A 13,282-nucleotide genomic window follows, 5' to 3' on the forward strand; every position below is an offset into this window, starting at 1 on the left:
CAAACACAAGGGGTATAAAATTAAACACAAAAGTAGCATGCTACTACAAACTAAATAGTCATGAGAAGGTGTTACTTCCCTCTTCAGTAGTTCTAGTCTTCATTTGCCAAACTCTGAGTTGTCAAAATACAAAGAATACAGAAACTATGCAAAGCAACAATGTAAGAAACAATAAGCCCCAACTACTTTTCTTCCATATTTTCTTATACTTGGTTTCAAATGTCATATAGTCCTGTTTTGTATTTGTTATAGATGTAACCCAAATGCATGTTCTTTTAATGAAAAAAAATTAGAGCAGAAAAAGAAAGCACTTAAGACGCTCCTAAGTATATTTCTAAAACTTAAGAAAGTATTTTGACAATACCTTTTTAAAGAAATAAATGAGTTTTTCCTTACCTCTCTAAGATGCATGTTTTCCTTCTCCTTCTGATCTAAAATAACTTCTAAGTGATTAACCTGAGATTCAGCCTCTGCCATCCTTCGAGTTCTCTCATTTTCATCTTCCATTCCTTTAGATGGCAAACCTTTACTTTGCAACATTTCCAGAAGCTTTTTTATTGATTCATCTCTGGCATTTAGTGTTTGCTTCTGTGTTTCAATCCTAAGCTCCATTTCTTCTAGTGTTTTTCTCAATAGGAAGAGCTCTTTAGCTTGTCTATCATGTTCTGCTTGAAGTCTTCGAAAATTCTCTTCTGTGAGCTCAATGGTAAAATGCTCAGCCCCTCGGTTTCCACTTTCTTGCTGAAGAAGATGGTTCAGGTCTCTCTGGGTTCTAAGCTCATCCTGTAGTGCCTGGATTGTCATTTGCAGATGCTGCAATAAATAAAGAAAAAAAAAAAAATCAAAGTAGAACCTGAGTGTAGGATTAGTCTTTGATTAAACTTTTGTTGTACACTGTTACAAAAACTCATTAGAATCAATGACGAAAGTATATCAAGTGACCTTATAAAATAGCAAATGCATGTGACAGTATTTGTAATTATATCTTTCAAGTGCTTCTAGAAAAAAAAAAAGACAATACACACACAGAATAGTGTCAGCTACAGACAAAATAAATAGCAAAGGAAGGTAAACCAACACACCCAAACACTAGGCAATGACACATCCATTAGTACAGTCAATATATACCTATAAAGCTGAAAGACTCAGTATTCCATGTTTTCTAAATTACTTCATAGACTAAAGGTAATTCTGCCCTGTTGTTTATAAAGTCAATCAAAGCACTCACTATAATTGAAGGGGGTTTTAGGGAGGGGCTGAGTTGGGGCTGGTTGATTTTATTTTTTTCTTTTGGCAACTAAAGCTATGAACGTGTTTAGTAAACAGGATTACTGTATCTCTAACAAGCAACAAAAAACCACAATGAGCAATACTGAATTTTGAAAAAATAAATTGACTGCAAAACAGTGAACAAACCTTTGTTCTCCTGGCATCCAAAAACTGAACAGCATGGTAAACGAAAAAATGAAGCAAAATCAACATAAAGGTCAGATGTAAGCAAAGGAGATTCAACAGAAAGAACTGAATTCAACAAAAAGTACCTTCAACAGAAAAAATAATTTTATTGAGTTATACAGAAAGGTACCAACAACATCACAGTACTCAAATATATAAACCCAAACTATAGACAGACGTACTCAATAGATGTCACAAAAAATAAATTAGAAATTAGAAATCAATGATCCCACAGTGAATAACAACATTCGTATTTTATCTCACTGTTCTTTTAAACTTCAAAGTTTTTCAAAACACAATAATTTGTCCTGAAATATTTGTACGACATCTGAGTATAGGGGTCTTTTTCTGTTCAAGAGGTAGATCTAATCAACACAAATCAAAACCAAAATGGATTTTGCCCATGTTAGGATTGGAACATAGATAATTATCCTGAATTACTATGGTTTATGATGTCCATTTCAGATTATATTTTTATTTGATGATTTGTTTTTCTTCTTATTTTTTTTCTCTTCTATTCACTGCCTACACCACACACTGAATTTATAGAAATATGAATTCCTGAATAGCCACATGGTCTGTACCAGAAGACATTTAATTGCAGGCATTAGATGATTTAAATGCACGGCACCAGACTTTTTTGCATTAATGGATATTCTGCAACTCCACATTCTAGAAACAAAACAAAAAACAAACAAAAAATTCAAAGCACAGATCCAAAGTAAATGTTCAAATAGTACAGAAATTAAATTCAATTATCATCACAAATGAGCAAATTAACAAAGACAAGGGAAGGCAATGACAAAGACGGACAGATGCTGCAAGGGAAACAGAATTAAAACCATTTCTTTTTAAATGGTTTTTCACTGTTTAAGTCATAGGGACACAATTTTTGTAGACTACCTTACCCAGACTATACAGTGGTTTTGTGATGATTCCAAACTAAATGAAATCTTGCATTAGAGAATAGACTTGCTCTATTCTCTAATCCTTTGTAGCTTTGTAACACTGAAATGTTGAGAATAGATACTTGAAACTACTGAGTTAAAAATAATTCAATTTTTCCTAAAGAGATTGCAAGTTTCCTTTCGACAAGAAAATACAATTTTTATTCACTAGAAAGCATCAGAGAAGAAATATGGATGAAATCCTGGTTTAAGAGTATTGAAAAGAAAAGGAAAAAGAAAACCAGAAACCACCTTCACATTGCATTCTTCAATATTTGACTATTGAGATGGAAAAGGCAGAGGAGCAGATAAAAGTAGCATTTCACTCTTTAAAAAAAAAAAAGCGAATTCTCAGAAAGAAATATGACAGACACCTCAAAGAATGCATTGGAATCTCTCCATTCTCATCTTTGAGAACATTTTTGCTTAGCAGATGATGTTGTAAAGCTACTTGAAAATTACACTCAATAGGTCGTTTCAGTGGCATGACTGGTAAGGGATTTTTAAGAACCAATAATACATGTTTCTGTCTTGAAGCTCAAAGAACAGGGTTTTTTCTGTTCAGGTTTTGTTACTGGTTACAGGGATGGGGGACAGCCCTTAAATTCCAGCTTCTCACAGAAAAAAATTATGCATGAATCACAGCTTCCATTTACAAAAATACACTTTTATTCAAAGGTTTCAAAGGAAACCATGAGAGTATCACAAACACAACAAAAATTTAAAAGACCACAATTAAATAAACAAAATTATATAAAATATTTCATTCAACCTTATACTTATGGGAAATGGCCTAATTTTTTACAGCTTCAGAGTTGGAATCATAACTGACTTATCTGACACATCTTCACCTATTTTCCCTGTTATGGAATAAAATCTTGGTTAGAGCTCAATGAAAAATTTCAGATGAATAGTTATGGAAAAAAAAATTTGTATCCATTTAGAACTATTCATAAATTTGCATCAAGCTTGGCAAACAACAGCTCTCCAAAGAGAAATTTTTTTTGTTTTTACAACAAGAAGTTTAGACTTTTAAACTTTTTCATGCAATTTTTAATTTTAAATTGTCTTTTTTTTAAATTGAGTCAGAATTTTTCTAAGTGAAATACTTCCTTTTGATCAAACAAAATTTCACCTAACATGATACAAAGAAATTTTCCTTTTAATTAATTTTCACATTGGTGTCCACATCAGCTATGAGCCAGAGTTTCAGTCCCAGGGCATTCATTTGAAGAATGAAGCTCATATCGATACATTCTTCAGAAGAATGACTGACTGAAATAACACACATAAGCACAGTAAACTAAATCCTCCGCATTCACTACTAAGCAACAGCGATATTCAGCAACTACTAGTAGTCTAGAAATAGTCGAAAGAAAAGAATTCTCTGATCTGAATAATGATTTAAGGTATATCTTCTTAATATTAAATTAGACTATATGTATTATTTGTAAATAGTTTTTAGTATCAAGTAAACGTGTTCCCAAAGTCAAGTGGTCTCTGTACATCAAATGCCTATGTGTCTATAAGACATTAGCTGGAGAAATTAATTTCTAAGATATTTTAAATGTTGTAAGACAAAAATAAAAGCAAACATGTATGTTAACTATGCGAACATATAAACCTTTTGAATGCAAGCTGTAAAAGCTAAAGCTGTTGCATCCACACACAAATAATCAGAAACCTGAACTCAAACAGTGATTCTGGTAAGATAAACCAGACAACTTCCTTTTCTGTCCCACAGCAACCTGTGTATGCAGCTCTTAGGTTCTACCCATAACCATGTTTGTCCCCAAGCACAACCGTAGTTGTGGCTGCTTCTCGGGAATTATGTTTAAACTAGCAGCCTCAACTGTGGCAGACTTCTGCAACTTCGACATAAAATAATCCATTTTTGTACACCTTCACGACTTAGAACTCTCTTTGAACATGATGGACCAGATTTAGATGTGTGCTGGCAGAGACTTTTGGATCTGTAGCTAGCTAAGAAAGGAAAGAACAAATGTTGTGAGGGTGGAAAGAAATTATATAATTAATTGCAGTGGGGGAGGAATGTAGGAGTGCTGTGAATATCTGTGTCACACTGCTGTCATTACATAGACATAAAACTTTATGGGATTTTAAAAAGAAACATGCAAGATCTATCATATTTTTCATAATTTCTACAAGCCAGTTGACCAGAAATATTTCCATGCCAGAAAGAGTTCTCTCAGAATTTTTTCATTCCTTCTCTAAGGAAGGAACTCCAAGATACAGTCCATGGAACTGTACAGGAGGTTCCATTAATCCTTCTCTGAATTAAGCATAGTGCAGATTTTAAAAATTCTTCCTCATAAATTGAAACAAAACTATGAAAGGAAAATAAATTAATGGCCCTTCCTAGATTCCAATTCATGTTCTATGCAAGGAAGTTCCTCTAATCTGTGCCAACCAGCTACTGCCAAAGGAATTGCCTATGAATCCCTGTCCTGCCATGGTATGCCTTGGGCCAGAGCACATAAGCACGTTCAGAGCATCCCAAAGCTTTATATATATGGTAACAGTGGAGGAAAAGGAAATCACAGGGAGACTCACTGATTTCAAATTGTTAGGCCACCCACAGAAGTACACAGCTTCTCATACTTTGCACCATCGCCCCGGCACCAAAACCAAAGAACATGTTGAAGAATCCAGTCTACTGTCATGTAAAAAAAATTGCCTGCTACTAACATGGAAGGAAGTGACAAACCTTGTATAAGGTCAAGAAAGAAAGAAATTATAGCTGGGGCTGTCTGGACTATGAAAGCCAGCCTGAAAGACTTGGTGGCAGAAACTGTCTTATGCTATCATCAAGTGATGGATTTTGAAATATAAATCCATCCATACACAATTTGCTAGAAGTCTTCTGGAATGTAGTGATAATCTAACAAGCTAATTCCCCAGACAGCACACACTCAAATTTGTGCACCAGAGCTGCTGAAGGATTTCGAGTATTTTCTTTGATAGTTTCTGCTCTAAATTATTTGCTACAGCACCATGAGTAAAGGGGCTGATGGCAAGATCATCCAGTAGATTTGGAACAACTATTTCTATAGCCATCCAAGATGACTTGTTATTTTGGTGTTTTATCCAAAATGAGCTATAGCTACTTTATTGGACTTGAGTGTTCAGCCTAGTGAAGAGAAGGCTCCAGGGAGACCTTCTAGCAGCCTTCCAGTACTTAAAGGTGCTACAGGAGAGATGGGGAGACACTCTTCATCAGGGAGTGTAGAGACAGGACAAGGGGTAACAGCTTTAAGCTGAAAAAAGGGAGATTTAGATTAGATATTAGGAAGAAGTTTTTTCTGCTGTGAGGGTGGTGAGGCAGTGGCCCAGGTTGCCCAGAGAGGCTGTGGATGCCCCATCCCTGGAGGGGTTCAAGGCCAGATTGGATGAGACTTTGAGCAACCTGGGCTAGTGGGAGGTGTCCCTGCCCATGACAGGGGGGTTGGAACTAGATGGTCTTTAAGGTCCCTTCAAACCCAAACCATTCTATGATTCTATGAGTGTTTTTTCTGCAACTAATGCCTCAATCCTCCCTCTCACCTCCCACTGTCTTTTTATTGATGTCTAGTTCATATCTCTCACGGCTCCATTTTTATCTCCTTATTCTCCTGTTTCTTTACCGCTCTAAACACAAAGACAAAACGTATTAGTTTTATCTTGTGGGACCCTCTTACCTGGCTTTAAAACAATTTAGAAGTAATGACTACTGTAATAACAGTCTCTATCATTTCAATGCCAGAATTTCTATATCATGCGTTTCTAAAAAATATGACAAAAGTGTAAACCAACTGATAGCAAAACTCTGCAAGTTTAGAAGGAATAATCAGAGTCCAGGAAAGAGCAGGTCCAGGCAACACTGCAGGGTAGGATATGAGGTGAGGCTGAACTGCCCTACCTTACACCAGGCAGCTGGCAGTATGGGAATACATACGAGCACATCAGGATGGATTAATGACAAAGACTTCCAGAAGAGCTGGAAACCAAACCAAACTGGAGATTTCTGTGTATGAACAGTCTCTGCAGCTAACTTCTTGGTGGTATGGGATATCTTAACAAGCAGCCTTGCATGATCTTATTATCTCTACAGTGCATCCAATAAGGAATAAAATGTACTAAAACGCCCTTTGTCTTGGGACATAAATATAGCATTTGCAGGGCTGAATCAGTTTCTATCATCTAGTCTCTTGACAGTGGCAAATATACGATGATACAGAAGACTGTGGAAAAAAAAATCCTACTGTGTTAACTCTACACCATAGTAAGCTACCACTATAACTGAATCATCTGAACAAGTAGGACAGCAAATTATATTCTCGCCTATACCCTCATCTTCTAAAATCAAGCTTCATTATTTACTCTCTAATCTGCCATTGCTCCATTTTCGTTCCTCACTGTATGAAGCTCTATCATTGACAGGTGACAAACTACTTCAAGCTTTCTTATGAACTGCATCTAAACCAATCTGTATGTTAACTTTAGTTATACTACTGAAACAAGCATGACTGTTAGACTTGTAAATATTTATAACTAAACATTGTTAAGAACAAACATGCAAATCTTTCTTGTCTTCTGTAAGAGAAAACCAAGAAGGGAACTGGAGAAATTTTCTTCATAAGCATAAATTAAGAAACGGATTCTCCCATGCATTTGCCCATCTGTCTAATGTAATTTAAAATTCTGGCATCCAAACAACAACACTGAGGATCAGTTGACAGGAATTTTGCTTGAACAAGACAGGACTGACAGAAAGAGATGAAAGGAGAAGACGGGTGCAATTTGTGAGGAATCACAGGAGGTTCAGACCACACACAAGATGCATTTGCAGTATTAAAAATTCTGGAGGTACAACTGATGTGAGACAACATCTGCATAACACTGTTTGCTGGTGGAACTATGTGTTTGTAAAGGAAGAATTCTTGTTTACTGGCTTTCCTTAATTTTTTTCTTTATGCTTTGACATTTTGTGCCTTGTCAAATTCTATAAAGCTTGCCCTTAATATCATGCTTTGCAAGTTAAATGAGGAATCTTGTACATCTAAATCTGTGTTTCCTAATACAGACATTATATTTAATCTGAACTATCAGATTTCATTACTATTCAGTCAGCTTCACTGGGTCATCTTGCACAAATATTTTTGCGAAAAACAACTAAAATCAGAAAGACAAAGTATTGCCTAAAAACTTGAGGTCATGGTACAAAAATGCTGCTCCATTTATAACTGAGGGGCAACTGTAGGCTAAAATATTTTAATATTACAAGTTTCATCACAGTTTTATACCTAATTCTTAAGGCACAATCTGTAAATATATTTCTTTTGTGACTCCCTGGTTTGCTGTGGGCTGAGAGATGTCATTTTCTATTTATTTCCTTTGCTTTGCCATTTCCCCTAAGAAGGCCTGCTATCACAGGTACAGTTTGTCATTCTGTCAAATAAGATTTCTTCCTTAGATATTTACAATACCACAAATCCACCTCTAAAGCACTGAAGTTCATCTGTTAATTGGGAGTATTTGGGGCTAGAAAAAACTAACTGTATGTCTGAAATATCTCTCCCTATAATCCTTTACTTCTTTCTTCCACTACATTTCTCCAGCACAGCCAATGCCTTTTGTGGTGTGAGATCTCATTTCAGGTCTTTCAAATTCACCTTGCCTCTAAAATATGATACTGTCTTTTCTTTTTTTTTCTCTGAAGAAAGATAGCTGAATACTATTTGAATTATTCAATGGAGGATTTTGGATATTTATCAACCACCTTTAACCAAAGTCAGAAGACGATCTTATCTCTGTGGAGACACAGTACATTTTAACTCAGTCCACCCTCAGCAGTAGGAATTCAGGTATGGTGTACCTCAGATAAAGTAGTTAGTATCTCAAAAGCAAAAATTCAGTACAACCTTCTTCATCAATTCCTTTAATCTAGAAAATTTGAATGAACCCATATGTTTTCACGTTTCTTTAATACTCATGGGCGAAATCTTGTAGCCCGTAACCATAATAACCAGAAGGCCTAGAAGAAGGGATTTTTAGACGTGTAAGAAGTCAAACAAGGCTCTGACAGGAGTAATCTGCAAAGATACATGTTCACAAAAATGCCCACATCATGTTCTTTAGTTACTAAAAAAAAAAAAGCTTTATTAAAACATGTAAGTCATCAGTCATAGTCAAATGCAAGGTTTCGTATTGAGGTGGTCATTATTGGTACTATTACAACTTTTAAACAGTCCATATATGCTGTTGTGACAGGACTGTGGCCCCCCTTTTTCCCCTTTTCCCTTTGGAAAAATGCTGCTACTATGTTGTTAGGGTTCAGCAATGCCAGAATCACTAAACTATTTTAGTTGACTGAAAATCACCTGTAACACAGATTTTCACCAATATGAACACAGGTGGAAGAATCTGTTTCAAGACTACTTATTAGAACCTAACATGGAAAAAAAAATACATTTTAACAAGGCCTGAAAAATCAATGTTACCTTAAGAAAATGAGATTTCCACTCCCTACCCCACCCAAAAAAAAAAAAAAAAGGCATTTCATCCCTCAGATCAGGCTAGACCTCCCCCCCCCCCCAAAAAAAAAAAAGAAACCAAAAAACAAAAAAAACCAAACATTAGCTACCCAAGTATGAACAATGCAAATTTTAGAAGCCCTGGACACTCAAAGATGAATCTTAGGCATTCATATTTAAAAAATATCGGATAAGGTAACTATATACTGTGAGAAATCCTCCATTCTCTACTGCACTGCAATTTCTCCAATACTCTTTTCTTGCCAGGATAAATCATTTCCAGTCTTTTGAGGGACTGGAGCACTTAAGGTTCCCTAAGGAAGCTTTTTAGACCATTTGGGACCATAAACCTTTACTCTCCCCACACGGTCTAGGCTCTACATAACCAATCCTTCTGATTTGTACTGACTGCCCATGGTTTACCAAAGATGAGCAGAATCTCAACCCTACAGCTACTCCCAGGAGTAACTGCAGCTACAGCACAGAATCCCCAGAGCTTCACATCCTCACAGCATAAGTCTAGGAAAGTACAAAAGCACTCAAGTCCTTTTCTAAAGAACAGAAAATTCCACACCCCCAACAACCCCGCCCCTAAGCCCCACTGAGAGACAAGATGAAAAGGAAAAAAAAAGCAAAACACCACATAATTCCTAGCTCTCTTCTGCTCATAAACCAGCAGATTTCCACTCATCTCCTCAGCCTTTTATCTAGAACAAACAGTAAATTTGCCATTCTGCTGATGCACTGTTGGGTACTTCTGGAAGCCCTTCTTTTTGGGCTTGCCTTCTCTGCTGTTAAAACTTTCCTATCAAAAAATATTTAACTGAACATCATAAATATACCTCCAAAGTAATAACGTCTTGCTTTCAGAAGGTAACAATTTGCAGTATTTTCAAGTATTTTCAATACATTCTATTTGGAGAAAAGACTTGCAGACACACACAAAGTTCTTAAAACCTTGTGGAAAAAAAACTTTCTTAAAACTCAATGAGCCAAGCTTTCTCAACTAACAAAGAATTGCTCTGTGTATTTAGAACTGATTGAAATTTTGTTACGTTTTAACAAAAAAATGGAGGAATTTCAGAGAAAAAAAAAAAAACACTCCACCCTGATTTCTAACAAATTCAAGTTTGCATGATCAAAGAAGGTTGGGTTTTTTTCCAGCATAGGGATGTTTAATGTCGAGCTTTTTATCAAATAGCATTATCTTCCTCTTTTGTTATGGTTATAATTAGTGGATTATTATTTATTTCATGCCCAGGACATCAAAAGGGCCATATCCAGAGTAAATTAGTAAATCACATGGAATTTAGCCAACATACTAAATTTTAACACACCTCTTGCTACGGAAAGTGCATGTGGGTTCATTAATGATTATAAGTGGTCAGCACCTCTGCTTTACATCTTGTTTAAGAGTCCAAAGAAACCTATTTTTTTATACCAGTAAGATCAAACAAGTGTGGCCTTAATGCTTTTAATTATGTCCGGTCTATTTCACGTGTCTCATTCATCAAAGTCATTACTAACATTATTATTATCCTTTACAGGAAGTTATTTCTCGTGTTTCCACTCTAACACTTTCACCTAAGAAAACAAGCAGTAGACTTTGGTGGTATTTTCCACCTTCCAGTGTTAGGCATTAATTGGCTCTCATCTGCATGCTTTTGAATAAGCACGGTGCGTGCAGTCTTTCTCAGACAGACCTTGACCTGTTGCTTTAACAGAAAATTTATCTTAGGGCAATCACTTGGTTTTGAGCCATGCAAATTTAATACTAAATATTTGAGATTGACAACAATTACAGATGCTTCCCTTAAATCATTCCCTAGATGAAAATAATGCAAGTCTTAGTAAATAATTTTTTTGCAAAATATATTCACTGTATATTAAAGATGTAATAAGGCAATACTACATTACTATTCCACCACAAATACATCAAATGAAGATATTAGGACATGAACGACCATCCAGAATAGTTTGGAATTAAGATCATGTATAATTGAGCAGGTTAATGGGAAATAACAGATTCAGCTCTAATGATAGACTTCTTATTTAAGGGTTCTGAAATACTAACAGACAAATAACTGAGACAAAGAGAGCAAACATTCACAAAATTTTCAAGGATAATGGTATTTCAAATATTTCTGGCTACCTTTTCTATAAGAAAAAAAACTTACATAGAATGATCTAATATCTTTCATGGCTGCCATTAAAAAAATCTAATTCCTCAGAGCCTTAAACCCAAGGTTTATTTCCTTAATTTGAGTAGCACTCTTCTAGTGCTTCAGTTGTCCCTCATCCTAGGGCTCGAGTTCTAAACAGTATTAGGTCCTGAACATACTGGGATTTTGAATACCTCTGTAATAGATCAGAACAGGGGATGTTCCAAAACATTTTGACTATACCCTCCAATAAAGAGCAGAATGATTACCAGCCTTCACCTATGGATGACAGTGCTCAGAAAAGCTCTAGGGACCCCATAATTTATTTTTTTTTTTAAACAGTTGTAGAATGCCATAGGATCGACATTCTTCAACATTGTTTTGGGACTTGAGAAGAAATTAGGTTTATCAGTGATCACAGTGGGCCTAGAAATGAAAACTAAAACCATATAGTGGGAATACTTATTTTAAAAGCAAGACTGCACATGAATCAAGATTTGCATTTCTCATGGGGAGCTGCGCTCTGTTCCCGATTCTGTGGTCATGTACAACTGAAATGCACGCGTTTGAAAACCTGGGAAATTATATTTGCCTTCTTCCTGGTATATCCACGAGACCACTTGGTAACACCAGTTCAGTATGAACCGTTATGCAAACTTCAGTTAATGAAGAAGAGGAGGTTAAGAATTCGTAATTTCTGATTGCCAGCTTTAAAAAAAAAAAAGGTCTGGCAAGTTAAAAAATATTTGGCAAGTAACTTCTCTCTTTTTGCTTAGTAAAATATATTGTCCAGCAAAAACCTTGGATACTAAAAAGGCTTACTACTTTATTTCTCAAAAAATGAGGTTTAGCTACATTAAAGGAATTATTTTTCAAGCACTGAGTCAAGAAATTACTCACAAAAGGAGAGCATTGAGAGTAAACAAAGTCACATTTCAAATACTGAAAAACCTGGGGTATTTGATCTTCACTCCCTCCCTTTATCTGCTTGATCTTTTGCTACAAAGTTTAGGGGCTTCTGGCAAAAAGCTTACTATTACCTGGAAAAAAATAAAAATAAAACCAATACTTTTACTACATAAAAGTTGTGTGAACTGGGCTCCTTTTCCTATTTTGCAGTCTGCCTCCAAAGAAACAAACATCCCACTTCATTCATTTAAGAAAATAAAATTTGAGGACAGGAATTTCTGTGGACATAGTACAGGTTCTGCTGAAGCTACCAAAGAAAAACACACAAAGGAAAACTGTACTGGTGTCAAAATAGTGTTTCCAACAATAACAGACTGAAATAGAAGATGGCTGCCATTGCCAGTCAGTAGTAGCGGACAAAACACTGAATGATGTGAATTACATTAGACATATTAAAACTATCATTTCCATAATATACCAAATGTGTTTGTTTCTCAAGCCTTAGTAGACCACATACTGTAAAAGTTAACATTTTACATATCATCTCTAAGAAACAATATGGGGAAATGTAACAGCCTGACAAAGCTCGTCAATTTCTCAGAAAGATATGCCAGTGATTATTTTATACTATATTGAAAGGCACAGAATAGGAAAGACAGAAGACCAGACAAAGCCTCAGCACTGCATTGCAAACATGTTTAATTTTTACGTGAAACTGGTGCTTGAAGTTTCTATATGGGAAATCTTCACTGATATAAGAGACAAATCCATAGCATCCCTGAAAGCTGTGGGAGTGGGACAGCTTAACATTTTGTATGACTGTCTTCACCTTTGTCTCTCCACCTTTTGATTTTGAAACTAATCGTATTTTTAATGCAGCCACTGGAAAAAATCATATGAATACAAGTTATTCACACAATTTCAAGCACAGCTTTTAGTAAGCCAGAAATAAAAACATGATAAATCAGGTTTCCAATTTCAACCTCTCCCTGCTATATTTTAGTCAGGAAAAACACAAATAACTTCCAATATTTTTTTTTTCCTCTACTAGGAATAGTACTGTGAGTTGATTAGCCATAATAAATAATCATTTCTCATTTAAACAAATTGAAAAGGAGCTTTAGAACAGTTAAGGAAAAAAAAATATAGAGATTTCAGTAGCTCCAACCAAAACAGTATTCAGTTAGATCCAAAAAGAGAAAAATGATGCATCACAAAGCAAGATAACTGCCTAAAAAGACGTTTCATCCTGAGTTACTGAAAAAGTGTAGATCAG

General features: G+C 35.5%; 1 protein-coding gene across 1 annotated transcript in view; it reads right to left on the reverse strand.

Annotated features, from left to right (window-relative positions):
- Window positions 1-396: 396 nt before the first annotated feature.
- Window positions 397-13,282, reverse strand: part of LOC104467068 (ERC protein 2-like) — a gene marked incomplete at its 3' end in the record, with an annotated part of 49,586 nt that continues 36,700 nt past the window's right edge. The window contains exons 2-3 of the mRNA XM_010080693.1: window positions 1,417-1,440; window positions 397-813 (exon numbers count right to left, since the gene is read on the reverse strand). Coding sequence (XP_010078995.1) covers window positions 397-813; window positions 1,417-1,440 — 441 coding nt within the window. The remainder of the gene's footprint in view (window positions 814-1,416; window positions 1,441-13,282) is intronic.

The sequence above is a fragment of the Pterocles gutturalis genome, unplaced genomic scaffold (assembly GCF_000699245.1).
Source record: "Pterocles gutturalis isolate BGI_N339 unplaced genomic scaffold, ASM69924v1 scaffold28789, whole genome shotgun sequence".
NCBI lineage: Eukaryota > Metazoa > Chordata > Aves > Pterocliformes > Pteroclidae > Pterocles > Pterocles gutturalis.